General features: G+C 34.6%; 1 protein-coding gene across 3 annotated transcripts; it reads right to left on the bottom strand.

Annotated features, from left to right (window-relative positions):
* Window positions 1-14,887: 14,887 nt before the first annotated feature.
* LOC140988630 (upstream activation factor subunit UAF30-like) lies at window positions 14,888-17,991 on the bottom strand. Of its 3 annotated transcripts, none has more exons than XM_073457660.1 (3): window positions 17,628-17,991; window positions 16,576-16,618; window positions 14,888-15,304 (listed from the first exon to the last, which is right to left on the bottom strand). In XM_073457660.1, coding segments are annotated over exons 1-3 (312 nt in total). In that variant the 5' UTR covers window positions 17,895-17,991; the 3' UTR covers window positions 14,888-15,302. The 3 variants fall into 3 exon arrangements, with proteins under 3 accessions (XP_073313761.1, XP_073313759.1, XP_073313760.1); XM_073457659.1 differs by lacking the exon at window positions 14,888-15,304 and adding an exon at window positions 15,363-15,687; XM_073457658.1 differs by lacking the exon at window positions 16,576-16,618 and having other exon boundaries at window positions 17,628-17,990.
* Between the last annotated feature and the right edge of the window lie 521 nt (window positions 17,992-18,512).

Here is an 18,512-nt window from a genome sequence, read left to right as displayed (position 1 = left end):
TAAAGGGAAATTGATTATTCTAACCTATTTTAAAGTCATAATTTTAAAAATGACATTCTTTACTAAACATTTTACATTATGTCTTATATAATTAAAATATCCTATATTGTCTTTTTTTATTCTAAATTATTTGCTCCAATTTTTTAATGTCTATTTATCAGAAATAAATAAATAAATAAAGAGACAGATTCATGCCAATTGCCATGGACCTCATTATCCTTCTCCGTCATTGCTCTACATTTTTATTTATTATTTCTAGTAAGTTACTTTAATATCATTTTTCAATCTATGTTCTCAAATTTTATGCACTTTTAAACTTGCGTCATTCAATATTTGATAAATAATTGAAATCTAATCTTAAGAATATTTAACTCCACATAAGAAGTTCCATCGGAGACGGTTCGAGTCCACCATAACCCTGTGACACTCCATCAATTCCTAATAATTAGATCCTAGAACTCGGATTTATGTGATAAGTTTTTATGGTTTCCAAGAACTCAACAAAAGAATTATTTCAACAATCAGCAAGAATACATAAATATACACATTTTAATACATACAAATTAAAAAAATTCAAACATATTTCAACTTCAACATATTCTTGTTGAAGTCAATATATCGCAAATTTTTCACTTATTAATACATACAAATAAAAGAATTCACACATATTTCAAAAAATTCACACATATTTCAACTTAAAAAAAATTCACATATTTCAATAGCAATAAATATGAAATCATCCACTTATTTCAACTTAAAAATATTCTTAATTAAAAAAAACTTAAAATTCTGAAAAAAAATCATGACAATAATCAAGTAAAATTAAAAAAAAATTAAAATCAAAATTAGAAAATTTTATTGGAGTCGATATATTCAACAATTTGACATAAACAAAACTGTTTTGTCATATATCTATGCATATATATTATTATAAACAATAATAATTATTTGTGTAAAAAAATCAGGTGGACAAAAAAAATGAAATTCATACATGTTTGAAGAATTAGAATGGATGTGCTTCAAAACTCCTAACACATGTAATTGATGAGAGAAGAAGAGATTGATAGAGAAATTGATAGTGAGTAGTAAAAAGATTATTTTGATAAATTAATTGAAAACTAAAATTGATTATAACAGTCTGGTGGAGAGTAAGAAAATCACACAAATTTAAAATGTATTTTAAATTTTAAGTAAACTATTTGGGGAATTGTTTCCGCCATTTCTCTCCCCCGATTTACAAACAAATCTGAAGACCTTGAACTCGATTTTGTCCTAGGTTTAAGGAATCATTTCTCCGAATGCCTTGTCTTTAGACGTCGAGAACCAGCACCATATCTGCTACTGTCGGATCTGTGCGGAGCATTTGAAGATCGAGCAAGATGAGTGTGCATTTGGCGGCATCGAGCACACGTGGGAATCTGGACAAGCAGATTGATCAGCTCATGCACTGCAAGCCTTTGTCTGAGGCCGAGGTTTTTCTTGTTGGTGGTATTCAAATTTGAGAGGAAAGCAAGAAGAAAACAATGAAAATGGCTTTGTAGAGGCAAGTGTTAAACACTTTCTCCTTAAGAAGAATTTGCCCTCACAATGTGCTAGAGGTTGGTGACAATCTTCTCCCAAGATACAACTACAACTCTTAAATAATGAGCACTCAAATATTCAAGTTCAATCACAAGGAAATGAATGAACTCTCTCTTGTTGAAGAAGGAAGAAGAAGAAGATGCAAAATGATGTTATGTTTTGAGTTTTGTGTTTTTGATTTTCGATAAATCAATATTTAATGTTTTTAATGTGAAAAGACATGATCTTTCATTCATAGTGGTGTCCCTTGACCATTGTAACTGACCACAATCATCAAACAATGCCAAGGAAATGAAAAAATGGCTGAAAAATCCGAAGGGACACGAAACAACACGAAAGGGCGCGTGAAAGCGCAGGCGCGCGCGCATGTGCCCGCATGCTACTCTTCACGATCGATTTTTTTTTCCGTTTCCGTCTCTTATATGTTCCGACTGCTCGTTTGAAGTTCTTTCAACATTCGATGAACTCGTTTCGAGTTTAATTCAGAACCACCGAACTTAATATTCGTTCATTAAGCTTCGTTCTTTGTTTCGAATTTTTCCAATCAAACACATTGATTAATTTTCTTAATTTTCATTCATTAAGCATCAAAATTATCCAACAATCCCCCACATGAATGAAATTAATGCATGAATGATCGTGATGCATAAGAGAGAGTATATACGAAAAATTATCACATCAGGAAAGGTGGCTTTTGGCTTTGAACCTTCCCTAGTGGAATACAATCGGATTTACTAGGCCACGAAGTGAACTTGATGTCTTGAACTTCTTGGCGGTTCATGTAAACCCAGACAACTGTACCCACATGATAACCTTTCTTCCCTTTCCATTTTGTTTTATCGGTTGTGTCCGTTTTGTCCATGGAACACATCTTTGCTTCATACGTGTTTCATTGAGGCGGCCCGTCCTAACACGTACATAGGTGATCTCTTTGTAAAAGGGTATCCTACTTACCCCGCTTTTGCATGCTACGGAATCATTAAAAGTACAATACTTAACCTCACTACCTTTGTAGGTAACTTCACTCATCGTCTTAGGAAAGAGGAGTGATTCCTCAAGTTCTCATAATTTAGTTGTCCCATTGAACCAAGATCTTGGGATCTCCAATCAACAAGGTTGGGTTGCCACTATGAAAACTTTATTTGGTAGGTTTTAAACCCATTCCTCTTGACATACAGTACGTTTGATCTCTATTTGATGTTTTTGTAAGCGGATCCGCTAAGTTATCCTTTGATTTAATATAATCAATTGATATAACTCCATTAGAGATCAACTGTCGCACAGTATTATGTCTTCGACGAATGTGTCTAGACTTGCCATTGTACATACTATTTTGTGCCTTTGCAATTGCCGACTGACTGTCGCAATGTATCAAGATTGCTGGCACTAAACTTGTCCAACATGGAATGTCCTCTAGAAATTTGCGAAGCCATTCAGCTTCTTCTGCAGCTTCATATAGCGCTATGAACTCCGATTCCATAGTAGATCTAGCAATGCAAATTTGTTTCGATGACCTCCAAGAGACTGCTCCTCCACCAATGCTAAATACATAGCCGCTGGTGGATTTGGAGTCCTTGGTGTCAGAAATCCAATTTGCATCATAGTTCCTTCAAGTACTGCAGGATACCTTGTGTAATTTAGTCCATATTCTGAGGAGTGCTTTAAATATCTAAGCACCCTTGTCAACGCCTTCCAGTGTGCATAACTAGGATTACTTGTAAACCGACTTAACTTGTTAACAGCACAAGCGATATCAGGTCTAGTACAGTTATTGATGTACATAAGGCTTCCGATAATTCTTGAGTATTCCAATTGAGAAACTGGTTCTCCACAATTCTTCGCCAAATGGACATTCACGTCTAAAGGCGTTTTTACTGGGGTAGAGTCGTAAGCATTAAATTTCTTCAACACTGTTTCTACATAATGAGACTGAGATAAGACTATTGCTTCTGGAGTTCTAAAGATTTTAATCTCTAGAATTACATCAGCAATACTCATATCTTTCATATCAAAATGTTTTGTCAACATTTTGTTTGTACCCTTAATCAACTCTTAGCTATTCCCCATTATTAGCATGTCATCCACATATAGACATACTATCACATAAGATTCTCGAGTGCATTTAATGTAAACACATTTGTCACACTCATTAATCTTAACTCCATTTGACAATACTACCTTGTCAAATTTTTTGTGCCGCTGCTTGGGCGCTTGTTTAAGTCCGTATAGAGACTTAATTAAACGACAGACCTTTCTTTCTAGTCCTTTAGCAATGAAGTCTTCAGGTTGCTCCATATATATTTCTTCTTCAAGTTCACCATTTAATAATGCCGTTTTGACATCCATTTGATGTATCTCAAGGTTATGCAAAGCTGCAATAGCAATGAGCACACAAATGGATGTTATTCTTGAAACTGGTGAGTACGTGTCGAAGATATCATGACCTTCTCTTTGTCTATAGCCTTTGGCCACAAGCCTGGCTTTGTATTTTTCAATACTTCCATCAACTCTAATTTTCTTTTTCAATATTCATTTACATCCCAATGGCTTGGTACCTGGTGGAAGATCCACTAGTTCCCAAGTATGGTTTTGCAAAATAGAATCCATTTCAAAGTTGATGACTTCTTTCCAATAAGGAGCTTCAGGGCTAGCCAGAGCATCTTGTATGTTCTTTGGTTCATTCTCCAACATAAAAGTATAGAAGTCTGGACCAAAGGACTTTGAGATTCTAGCCCTTTTGCTTCTTCTTGGCTCTTGCTCATTTGAAGATGCTTCCAATGGTATAGCATTTTCATTTAAAATATTTGATTGACATCCTACATGTATTGTTCTGATGGATTAAAGAAAAAAAAATTGAATCCTTAAGTTTATTTCCTAATGTTTGTTAGATTGCATCTATCCTTGTTTTTATCCTTTGTAACCTCAAGTAGGAATTTAGATATGTTTGTAGTGTGATATTCCCAATGGAAAAAGAATTATTGGAATCTGTAAAAACCTGAACTGATTTTTAAGCTTAAACCTCATAATCAATTTTCTAACAAAAAAAAAGAACTAATTTTAAATACGTTATGTAATGAAGCCATTCCATTGTAGATTCAAACATATCATTGATTGGGCACTCAAGCAGGAGGATGGCTTACTTGCAAGAATTTGGGGGCATCGGATGTTTATTTACTGATGACATTAGGAACCCCACATCTGTATGTAATATTCATTTTGTTTAAATTATACATCAGTACTCTATGCCTTATGTCACTTTGCTACAATGTGCTCTGTTTCTGTATCAAAAATGGAATCTATTACGTTTTTCTCTTCATGAATATAGCTGCTCGATAAAATTCATGTTAGAGCAACACCTAAAGGTGTATCGGGAGTGATCGATCAAACTAGGGGTCTCTTAAATTATGTTGAAAAGAATTGCTGTTTACTCCCCAGAACTAAGATAAGTGTGCATTGCTGGCAGGTATTTGAAGCTTTGTATTTCCTTTTAGGATTTTGTCTAAACTGTATTTGAGTAGCAACACTGGATGCTGCAATGATGTTTATCCAGACTTCTGAAGAGGACCAAATAGAATTATTTCAGATTTTTTACTCTTTGACGGAATCCCTCATAGGAAATATTTAACAAAATGACATTTGTTTGACCATGAATTTGAAATATAACCTTATATGTTTTAAATATTTGTTTGGTCTTCATTTCTAAAAAAAAAAAATTGAAGAAAGGTTACAATTCAAAAAGATTGTTTATCTTATGGTGGATAAACTTCCACAAGTGATATATTATACAGTTGCAAAAGTTGTTAATATACGGTGAATAAATAAGGAAGATAAAGTTTCTGCAATAATGAGGAATGCATCTTCTTAGCTTGGTTATTTGAGATTAAAGGAGGATTCATCACCCACCTTTAAAGGTTTTTGTATCAATAACAGATATGTGCATGCCAAAAGAGAACTGGAAATAAAAGCAGGAAAATGTAAAAAGTCAATTATATAGATACATCAACTCAACAAATAAGACACATAGATACATATATTTTCAGTCAAATCAATCAATTATATATCATATGACACAGATACCTGATATATGTTACTCGATTGTAACATACCTTAATTCTCCGTCGTCAGTTCACTGTAGCTCTATCCAGTATTAGGATTTCAATACATAAAATCAATCTATATAATCAAAATATTCATTTCAATCAATGAATTCATTAAAATGCAACTCTAATAGCGTATTTAAGTGTATCAATTCGTTCTACGCTATTCAGTTTAACAATTACATTATTAAGATAATTAAATCGCATTATAAATCTTAATAACTCATTGTTATATAATCATTATTATACATCTAATTATTTACAATCAAAATTTCAAGTTTCAAAATTGTTTTGAAACTTTGAAAATTCATATAAAATTGAAAGCATAACATAATTCAATTCCGACTTTGAAAGTTAGTTTATCATCTGCTATTCTATCGCATATATTGATTTCGAATTCAAATACATACTACTCCATCAATTCAATAAATAAAAGTTCTGAATTGAAAAGAAAATTACCTCAAAAAAAGGCTCTCAACACAAGAATTCCGAATGTATAATTTGTTTTGAGTTTCGACAACGTTTTGAGGTAGATTCACACGATAGAACGTGAATTCCAACTTTTTCCTTCGAAATTTCAGAGAAAATGAAAAGAAACTTATAGGAAAACTCATTCTTATCAACATTAAACATTGTGCAGCAAAGGCGGTGCGCGTAGGTGCGCGAGATCTGGCGCAGCCGCACGCCTGTTGCTGTCCGGAAGAATTTTGACATAGCTTGGCGCGCGGGTGCGCACTTTGTTCTCTCCTAAATGCTATTTTAGGTTTCGAATTAGACAAAGTCATCAACATAAAAGTTGTAGATCTATGTCTTGGCTTTTATTTGCTGCTGACCTCATGCAATGTGGACATCGGACACGAAAGCTATGCTCATTCTTCTAAAATGTGTCAGTGTAGGAACTTCAATGCACAAAACACACTTCGGGATGATTTTGCCTCTATTTTCCAATGGATTTGGACAAAACTTGAAACATAAAAGTTTTAGTGCTATGTATTAGCTTTCTAATGAAATTAGTTTCATTTCATTTGAAATAATACTCAGATAATTATGCTAAAAATCGTAACATGTGTCACTTCTCTATTGAGGTTCAAAATAATTTTCAAACATAAATCAATTACTAATACAATCTTTCATTATCATCACATATTTTCTCACTTTCATTGTCAATTGCATACTTTATACACTTAATTTACGATAATACGATGCGAGGTCCTTACATTTCTCCCCCACTTAAAAGACCTCAAAATCTTAAGTATTTATATATACATAACATCGGCAAACATATAATACTTCACAAGTTATAGTACATATCAAAACTAAAATTAATGAATTGATCATCATACATTGAATATAATGGAACATATGGAATAGAATCAAACAAGTGCGGATATGATTCTCGCATCTTCTTTCCAATTCCCATGTTTGATTCATCCACACCATGTCGTGTCCATTATATTCGAACTAGTGGAATTGATTTGTTATGCAATATTTTTTTCTTCCGATCCATGATGCAAACAGGTTGTTCAATATAAGAAAGAGAATGATCGAGCTCAACCTCATTAGGTCGAAGTACATGTGATGAATCTGGATCATACTTTCTCAACATAGAAACATGAAACACATCGTGAATGATAGATACAGTTGGTGGCAATGCCAACCAATAAGCAAGATCCCCAACTAGATCAAGGATCTCGTATGGACCAACATATCTAGTAGATAATTTCCCTCGCATGCCAAATCGAACAGTGCCTCTAAAGAGAGATATTTTCAAAAATACTCTATTACTTTTTCTGAAATTCTAAGGGTCGTCTTCGTTTGTTAGCATAACTCGTTTGACGATCCCGAGCAGCTTTCATTCGTTATCGAATCAACTGAACCTTGTCATTCATTTTCTGTATCGTTTCAGGTCCAGTCATTTGTCTTTCACCAATTTCTTCACAGAATAACGGTACCTACACTGTTTCCCATATCAGGCTTCAAACGGTGTCATGCCAATATTCGTTTGGAAGCTATTATTATAAGAAAGTTCTACCAATGGTAAGACATCTTGCCATCCAATTTTGAAATCCATCACAATAGCACGTAAATGTCTTCTAACATTTGAATTGTACGCTCAGTCTGGCCATCAGTCTGAGGATGATAAGCAGTGCTCATAGCCAAACGCGTAACCATAGCTTCTTGGAAACTTCTAAATTCTAGGATCACGATCTGATACAATTGATATTGGCACACTGTGCAGTCTCACAATAATATCGATGTATAAACAAGAAATTTTTTTATATGGATAAGTCCGCTCATTCGGAATTAAATGTGCAGATTTCGAAAACCAATCGATAATAACTCAAATAGCATCACAGCCCTTGGGCGAACGAGGTAAATGAGTCACAAAATCCATAGCAATATGTTCCTCATTTCATTTTGGAATTTCGAGACTATGGAGTAATCCTCCATGTTTCATTCTCTCGATTTTCACTTGCTGGCAGACAAGACATTTAGAACTAAATTCAGCAATGTCTTTCTTTATATGTCTCCACCAGAATTGATGTCTCAATGTCAAATACATTTTTCGGCCTCCAGGGTGATTACTGTATTTGCTACAATGTGCTTCACGAAGAAAGGCAGATGTCAAATCAGAATTATCAGGGACTACCAGTCGACCATTAAGTCGTAAAGAACCATCAGAAGAAATCTAAAAGCCAGAAGGATGTCCTGCAGATACAAGTTCTTTAGACTTTTGAATCTAAGCATCATGTTGGGCCTTCCGTATTTTAGATATCAGGTTAGGCTCAATTTGCAATGCTGAGATGGTGAAAGAATTCCAATTCGAGTGAAAGTCCAGCCAGAAGTACATATCCTCGTGTACTTTGATGACATTAACATAAGCTCAAACATATTCATGAACTTTACGACTAAGGACATCAGCAGTAACGTTCACCGATCCAAGGTGATACTGTATCTCACAATCGAAGTCCTTCATAAGATTCAAATACCAGTGTGGCCTCATATTTAAATCTTGTCATGTTGCATCAGAACACAACCCAAACCTTTACCAGATGCATCTGTACATACTACAAATCCTCCGGTACCTGGTATGGAAAGCAGCTTTTGGCACATCTTCTCGAACTCGTACTTGATGATAATCAGAACGAATATCAATCTTAGAGTAGACAGAAGTGCCCTAAAGCTGTTCAAATAAGTCATCAATACGAGAAAGTAGATACTTATTTTTCACAGTAGCCCGATTCAGTTGCCTATAATCAATACACATTCACATAATATCATCTTCTTTTGAACAAATAAAACTGGAGCTCCTCAAGGTGATACACTCGGTCGAATATATCCCTTATCGAGAAGGTCATGTAATTGTTCTTTCAATTCCAAAAGTGCAATGCGATAAGGAGCTTTAGAAATAGGCGTTGTCCCCAATACAAGATCAATATTAAATTCAACTTCTCGATGAGGAGAAAAATCAGGAATCTAATCGAGAAATACATCCGGGAACTCTTTAGCAACATGAATATCAGATAAAGATGACTTTTTTTTGAGACATCAACAGCATAAATAAGAAAACCATCATCCTCGCTAAACAAAAGCTGGGACATTTCCAAATAGGATGCCAAAGGAATTTTATCTTGGGAACCCTTGCCATAAAAATTCCACTATGGTCCATCAAAAGGTCGAAATTGAACCACCCCATGAAAACAATCAACAGTAACTCGATTGATCGTCAAAATGTCCATGCCAACAATGCAATCAAAGTCGTGCATTGGAAGGACAATCAGATTCAGAAATATCACATTATTCTCAACGATCAATACACAATTATGCATAACTTGTTCAGACAAAATGATATTTGCTGCTGGCGTGACTATCGATAAAGTATCATATAATTGAGTACATGTAATATTATGGGATGCAACAAATGCATGAGATATGAATGAGTGAGATGCTCCTATATCAAATAAAACACGTGCAGGATAATCGCAAAGCATGCAGATACCTGCAATCACACCACCAGGAGCTTCCTTTGCCTGATCTTCAGTCATGACATACACTCTAGCTTGAGGAGGGCCTTGGACAGTCAGACCACCAGGTCCTTGATATCGTGAAAAGTTTGACTGCTGGAAAGAGGGAATAGGAGCAGTAAGTCTCATCGTACTAGGGCCACCTCGAAATCCTGGCTGGGGTTGGAAAGAAGACATATCCCTATTCGAACATACATGTAAAAAATGGCCTTCCTGCCCACGTTGATAACATGTACCAAGCATACCCGACACTGCTCAATATTATGCCTCCCTCCACAGTAGCCACAATAAAGAGCAATAGAGAGACTCCCTCGCTGGGATCCACTGGAGCTAAAAGAAGATGAAGAAGCAGTAGAACCAGTCTTTTTAAATTTTTTACCTTTAGGATGCAAGGTAGGCTGCTGAGCTTACACTTAAGGTGGAGGAAAGTACTGAGGACCTCCTCACCTTAATCCAGCTTCGATTGCCTTGGCTCGTTCAACTGCCTATGTGTAGCTAGTACGCAAACAAGAAATAACAAAAGTATATATAGCAAGATGTAAACCATTCACAAACCTGTTATATTTCGCTTTTAGGTTTGCAGCTACATGAGGCGCATATTTCAGCAAGGTAGAAATTTAGAAGCATATTCTGCAACAGTCATCGTTCTCTGCTACAGACTATTGAATTCATTTGCAGCATAATAAGATGGAGGAGAGTACTGCTCAAGAAATTGGGCCTTGAAGACATCCCACGTGACTTCAACACTGACTTCATTCAGTCCAATCTCAACGACTTCCCACCAAGATTTTACACGATCCTTAATTGATCAAGAGCAAGTTTCATTCTTCGAGGCTTGGAGTATTCCACAATATTGAACAATTGCTCGATATCCTTCAGCCATTTCTCTGCTCTTTCTGTACTCTCAGTGCCAAAGAACCTCGGTGGCTTCAGATCTTGGAATCGAGTCATAACCATATCCATGTACATTCCTTCGAATTGTCCGACCATTCTCTCAGTACTACTACTCATAATAGCTTCAAGATTTGAAGGATCCATCTACAAAAGTATAGTATGGATATCACAAATAAATATCAACTATACATCCACATCATATCAAATAATTAATCTCATTAACAACTTACTCAAACAAAATCAAGTTGGAGGAAGTAATACAAATAAGCCAAACACAAATGCTCAGTTCATTCGTGCTTATTAAGTTTACACAAGACTCAATCGAGCATTTCCAGTTATGCTTTGATACCATAATGTGTGGGGCCTTTAACTCTTGATCGTTGTTACAGTAAAATTTGATTAGAGATAATTAATTACAGCAGAAAACGAGTAAAATTTTTCTTCACAACGAGTCCAAAATGCGTCGACTATAATCATAATACTAAAAATTGAATATCAAAAAGTCTCGTCTAAAAATATCAAAACATAAAATAAGCACACACATGAATGAAACCAACTACATACAAACAACTCATATCCCCGGAACATGCCCCGGTATATAGATACATATATACACTGGGATAGATCACTCAACTTCAACTCAGATGTGACTCCATGCAGAAGTACCCTCTCCAGTCTCCTGATAACCTGGAATACCTGTCATTCTCCACACATAAAGACAACAATAGCCCCCTTTGGGGGTGAGCAAGCGCTCCGTATGGAACAACCATAATAATTATAACATGTATCTATACAATGATATATAATATGCAATGTATACATATTGTGGAGATATCAAGTCAAATGTTCATCCACTTAGCATAATCGAATCGCTATCAAATCAATGCTCGAATTGGCATATCAGCCTCAGTCAAGTATAAGGGTATATCCATATGATAGCATCGAAAAAGTGCCATCAAATCCCAAATCTGAACCAATCAATCATAGGGGCCACAAATGACTATGTTTTTAAGGGTTACATAATACCAAACATAGTTTTGTGCTCAAAACCCCAGAATCAAAATCCAATGATATAAAGTTATTCAATGATCGTAGCTCAACGTGCATGTCATGCTACGATGTTTGTATAAAATGATGCGTGTTACCAATTATAATGTCATGTATGACACATCAACTCAACAAATAAGGCACATAGACACATATTTTCAGTCAAATCAATCAATCATATATCATATGACACAGATACCTGTCGTATGTTACTCAATCGCAACATGCCTCAGTTCTTCGTCCCCAGTTCACTGTAGCTCTATCCAATATTAGGATTTCAATGCAGAAAATCAATCTACACAATCAAGATATTCATATCAATCAATGAATTCATTCAAATGCAACTCTAATAGCGTATTTGAATGTATCAATTTGTTTTATACTATTCAGTTTAACATTTACATTATTAAGATAAATATATCGCATTATATATCCTAATAACTCATTGTTATATAATCATTATTATTATCTAATCATTTACAATCAAAATTTCAAGTTTCAAAATTGTTTTGAAACATTGAAAATTCATATAAAATTGAAATCATAACATATTTCAATTTCGACTTTGAAAGTTAGTTTCTCGTCGGCTATTCTATCTCATATATTGATTTCGAATTCAAATACATGCTACTCCAGCAATTCAAGAAATAAAATTTCTGAATCGAGAAGAAAATTACGTCAAAAGAACACTCTCAACACGGGAATTACGAATATATAATTTGTTTTGAGTTTCGACAACGTTTCGAGGTAGATTCGCACGAAACAACGTGAATTCCAACCTTTTTCCTTCGAAACTTCAGAGGAAATGAAAAGAAGCTTATAGGAAAACTCATTCTTATCAACATTAAACGTTGTGCAGCCAAGGCACTGCGCACGAGTGCGCGAGATCTGGCGCAGCCGCGCGCCTGTTTCTGTCCAGAAGAATTTTGACATAGCTTGGGCTGCACCACTTTTTGTGCAAGTGGACATCTTGTTCTATCTGAAACCCTATTTTAGGTTTCGAATTAGCCAAAGTCGTCAACATAAAAGTTGTAGATCTATGTCTTGGCTTTCATTTGCCGTTGACCTGACTCAATTTGGACATCGGATACGAAAGTTATGCTCATTCTCTTAAAATTTGTTAGTGCATGAACTTCAATGCACACAACACACTTCGAGATGATTGTGCCCTTATTTTCCATTGATCTTGACAAAACTCAAAACATAAAAGTTTTAATGCTATGTATTAGCTTTCTAATGAAATTGATTTCATTTCATTTGAAATAATACTTAGATAATTATGCTAAAAACCGTAACATGTATTACTTCTCTATTGCGGTTCAACATACTTTTCAAACATAAATCAAATACTAATACAATCTTTCAATGTCACCACATATTTTCTCACTTTCATTGTCAATTGCATATTTCATACACTTAATAATATGACAATTTCATTATATGACAATTTCATATAATGAAAAAAAATTTGAAAAACTTACCGTATTGGGCAGCTGTCAGTTTAGTAAATTCTTTCACTAAAACTGACAGTTTCACTTTCCTTCCTTAATTAGCAATTAAGCTAACTTCCATTTTTTTCATCCTATGGAATCAGCTTATAAAAGAGTTTATAAGCTTTCAGTTGATCTCCATCAAACTATAATTGTCAAATTCAACTCCTTGAATTTTGACTTTCTCAAGGGGAACACAGAGTCCAATACTTATGTGACCCTCAATGGTTAAGGGATACAGCTAACTATGATTTCACATCTCCATGTGATTCAAAATAACATTTATTCTTATTCAGGCTTACCCTAGTTAGTTCCATTCTTTTCATCAACTCTTTGATAAAAAATGTCAGAACTCATTTCTAATTGCACCAATTGGATCATGGTAAGAGCGTCAAATAGCATCGTCTCATGATTTCCTATGTGTCATTGATAGTGTTTGCAAGAACATTAAGTCATAGTTAGCGTATAGTACGGTCCCTTCAACTCATATATTTCGATCGAATCTAAAATCATTGGTATATCGAGAGTTGCATATGAATTCGATAACGATGTAATTTATCTTTGAGTACTAATAGCGGCATGTTATGTGTAACTAGGAAAACAAATTTCCCTAAAGCGCATTTATTGCTCTGGCCAGACTCCTTGCACTATTAACTAATCAGATCACATAAGATATCTTTACTCGTAGGCAAACGGTGAATCTCCGACTACAATACATTTGCTCCTACGTATTTCGAAACTACGCCCAACCTTGTCACCTGATGCCCCTCAATAGAGTCGGTAAACGTATCAAAGTGCATGCTAGTATGTATAGCCCCTACATTGTCCCGGGTCAAAGGACTAATGATGTACAACTATAACCGCGGACTATTCCACTCGATAAGTGAGAACTACTTGGTCAGTCCGAGGGAGGGTTGTTCAGTGCATCATCATATGAACACCCATCTGTATGAATGGACATTTTCATACCATTGCCAATGAAACATTGCGTTTACATCACATATGTTAGTCTCAAACTCAAGCGATCTTTATCCTTATTTTATGCGGCTGATTCAATTAGGAACATGTTTAGAATACACGGTACACTTCCTAATGAGTTTTATGATCTTACGTTGAGAGACATACCTCATTGTACCTACTGTATATTCAAGAGATTTATCTATGTAGCTTGCATGAGTATACAGATAAACATAATGTCATAATTGAATAAAATCGTAAAATATTATTAAAATAAAGATTTTTTTACATTAAAATCAATAAAAACTCAAACCACAATTTGACTTGCTGAACAACTACTCTAATAATTGGAAATTATGACTAGTTTTATATGTTATTCTTCATTTTCCTTCATGGAACGAATGTAAACGGATCGAATGTCTTCAATATACAGCATTATATTTATCACGCTCTCATGATTATTAATGACATTCTTTCCTTCAGAACCTCAAATATTTGCACGGTGGAGCGTGGATCACAAATTAATAGCGAGTAAAAATCTGGTCATCTGAACCACTCGACATACCCAACAAACAGAAATAATTCTATTTGATTATTTTGATAAGTACTAGATCAATCGATCCAAATTTTGCTCTCTGTTTTTGTTTGTTTGGTTTAATTTTTGCGAAATATTCACTTTAAAAGTTTGAATTTTGTGAAAATTTCAGCAAGCTGGGTTAGTATATTTTGAAATTCTGATTTGGTTGACAAACCCATAGCCATCAAAATAATGCGTTTTGCAAATCATGCTCAGATATTAAAATTTAAAACATCAACTAATCAGCCTGCCGACCAACGGAAGCATACAAGTGTTTATGCCGTTCACAACATCTGAAAACAAAAAAAAAAACATCTGAAAACTAAACGAGCGCACAACACTACAATCGCTAGAACCCTTACAAATACTTAAAAGTCAACAACAAACAGGAGTGAGATTAATCTGCTTGTTTTGTACAAGATCTGCTAACAACGCATCACAAAGATTAAGCTTGAGATTTTACAAGGTTTCAACAAGAAAAAGAAAAGATGGCCACATACGATTGATCAGCAGTTAGTTATTCACGAAATGAGGAGAGAGCAGTTTTGTTATCTCTAAAAATCCAACCTTTTCCTTACCGTTAAATAGAGCCTTGAGCTTCCCATCGCAAAAGATTTCTTTCTTGTTACTTGGGTTCTGCACACAAAAACACAGCAGCGTCACTAAACATTCTGGCAAGAAAAAATCAGAAACCCATCACATAAATATTTCATTTCAAGGGGCAGCAATAGCAAATAATGGTTGCGAAATTCAAAAGCATAAAAAACTATACAAGGGATTGTATTTTGTGCACAAGGCCATATTACGATAACAAGTAATACTTCTTCAAGGTCAACATTTGCTAACAGAACTGCCTTATGGCCTCATTATTGCAGAGGATGTGTGTTCCACACTGAATACGAAACGAACAATGAATTACTGATAAAGCATCCATATATTCTGATTCATGTACATTCTCATCGGTTGCATTTGTCATAGTTTTGAATTTCTGTGCCTATCCAAAGAAAACAACTGCTTAACTGAAAAAGGTACACCATGCTTTATGAGCTTCATAATAAGTTGCCCAAACGAAACTAAATCAAATTGTAATTAAATTTATCACATCAAGGAGGAGAGCATCTATGAATATATTGCTCAAAAAGAAATAAAACTTCGAAGAATTTATGATTTTGATATACATTGAGATACAAATATACCTTATACACAGCTAGGCTCGTGATACAAGATGAATGATTTATGATATGAGGATTGAAAGATATAGATAACATAACTATTTTTAATCTAATTACTGTAAAATTTGAGACAAATACTAGATATAATAAAGACGCGGGGTCCTATCCTTCACAAGCCCTAGAGTTTCACGGAGATATATGCAAATTTCATCTTCGTATCATCAAAAAACAATGCTACAGCCTAAAGTAATTTTTAGAATAGCACATCTTTTGGATAACACTAAAACACAGTTTTTGTATGGTTGATAGGATGAATGAGTTATTATTTATTGAATGATGAGTAATTTGACCTAGTAGGATAAAAAATGAAATAGGATAATTTATAAATTGTTAATAAAAATAACAATTTAAGTTTTAATCATATTTGAAATTTTTATCCTTATTTAAAAATAATTATTTTTTATTCTTTAATCTTTTTTCACTCGCTTCTTCACCTTCCACGCTCTTCTCGTCTTTTACCCCGCCCCCAAAATTTTCTTCCCGCTCCCGTCACATTTTCATTCATGATCTCCACCTCCAAATGTTTCTTCTGAAACCTTTACTATTGGCTCCTCTGTAATTACTCGGAGATTATCACATCAATACAATTTTTGTGAGATTCTTCGCCAGAATAAAATAATTTGGTTTCAGTAAAAAAAACAGAAAAATAAATGGAAGACGGTGGTGGTAGCTTACATGGTGACGGCGGCGATGGTAAGAGCCGCTGATTCTTATAGCCCTAGTCATTTCAGGAAAAAATGCATATCAGAAAACAAAGTGTTTCTAAGATTTTTTCGTCATTTCATTCTAATCTACACTTGTAGATGAATAATCACACCAATACACCATGACTATGGGTTGTTTAATCTAATGAGAACGATGTTTATGTCTGGCTTAGGATTGAGTTCGGGCTCAAAAACTGTGAACTGAACATGAGATAAAGCAAGATAATAAATCTATCCTACTTTAATCAATTGTACCAAACAGAGCCTAATAGAGTTAGGTGTCATGTTCCTACAGTAGCATGAAAAATATTTCATATATGTTCTCTCTTTTCTTCCCTCCCTATTAATCAAATCTCACAAATATTCATATCCCAAAACGGAAAGAACCGAAATACAGCCAAATTTTATATCCCGAATCATAATTTTCAAGAACACAACAGTTAGACGTACTTGTGCGGTGGAATCCAGACTCAAGATACATGCCTTGTTGAGGCGAAGGGTACTGGGTAATGATATTTTAATATTTAATACGTTACATGCCATAATGTTCAAAATGTAAGGAAATACGAATGTGTTCTTTAGTTCAACTCCAAGTTCCATATTTTATGAAAGATCAGCACATTGGCAGGCCTCTGTTCACAACGGCCGGGCTTCCTTACGCCTATGTGCTTTTAATACCCAAGAAAAAAAAACTAGGTAGCCTTACGTTCCATGAGTATCTTCTAAACATATTGGAAAAATAAATTAAAAGGATAAACAAATAATAGCAACAATCTAATCCATTTTCGGAACTAAAATGCTTCAGTTTCAGCATGTAACTATGCAGCAACATCTCAAACACCAACACATACAGAAATAGCGCACACACAGAAATGGCTAGTACAAACGTTTTCCACAAAATCGTTGTCTGTATCTCACACATTTTGTTCAGTCCCAAGAAAGTAATATAAATATTTCGTGCTTTTAAGTAGCAACGTTAAAGTACCCAAAAGAAGAAGGAGATACAAGAAATAATAGTGGTACCTGAAGATTATGCAGCTTAATATAACCCCAAAATTTTTTAACAGCTTCAGCACGAGAAATTTCTGAGGCACCCACAAAGTTACGGAGCGTGGCGGACACGGGCGAGGCTTTCAACAACCCCGTAGGCGAACTCTTCTTCTCCTTCGTACCGGTGGGTGCTTTCTTGCTGGAGGCGGAGATGTTGGGTTTCGGAGAAGGGGCTGCGGCGGACTTGGCCGTGTAGTACAAGGCCCTGCAGCCCCGGAAAAACCCAGAAGTAGGCGCCATTGGAATTCGCTTAAATTTGATCTGAGTGAAGAAACAGAGAGCGTTGACCGACCAAGTTAGGGTTTATTCAAGCGGAATAATCGGCTATATAGTATCTATTTTTTAAAACATTATTTATTTAATAAAAAATATATTTTATTTTAATATTTAAATTATTTTCCACAGAAAACATTAAAATTAATAGCATGTTAATTGTGTGCTTTAATTAATAGATTAATTATATAATGGAATCCTTTCAAAATAAATCTTTATGTTTTAGACTAGTTTTTCTCAAGAAACATAGTTTTTAACAAGGTTCTAAAAAGCGTGAAACGTCCCGAAGCGTGGATGTCGAGCTTCAAGTTTTTCAAGCTTAAGCGAGATTAGCACATGCTTAAGTGTGAAAAAGCGTTTTTTATATTTAGTGTAATTGTAATTATCTCAAACCAATAAATAGATAAAATAATACATAAATATGATAAAGTTAAGTCTGATGCATTAATTCTTAGAAGCATAAAAATCTCAAAATTACAATCTTTATTTGTTTTTGCAACTAGACCACATTAAAAATGTTAAATATTTGTCAAATCATTATCAGACACGATTAATCATAACATAAACATCTAAATTATAAACCTA

The sequence above is a fragment of the Primulina huaijiensis genome, chromosome 11 (genome assembly GCF_012295235.1).
Source record: "Primulina huaijiensis isolate GDHJ02 chromosome 11, ASM1229523v2, whole genome shotgun sequence".
NCBI lineage: Eukaryota > Viridiplantae > Streptophyta > Magnoliopsida > Lamiales > Gesneriaceae > Primulina > Primulina huaijiensis.
Note: the sequence above shows the minus strand (reverse complement) of the source record. Positions and strands in the feature narration are given on the sequence as shown.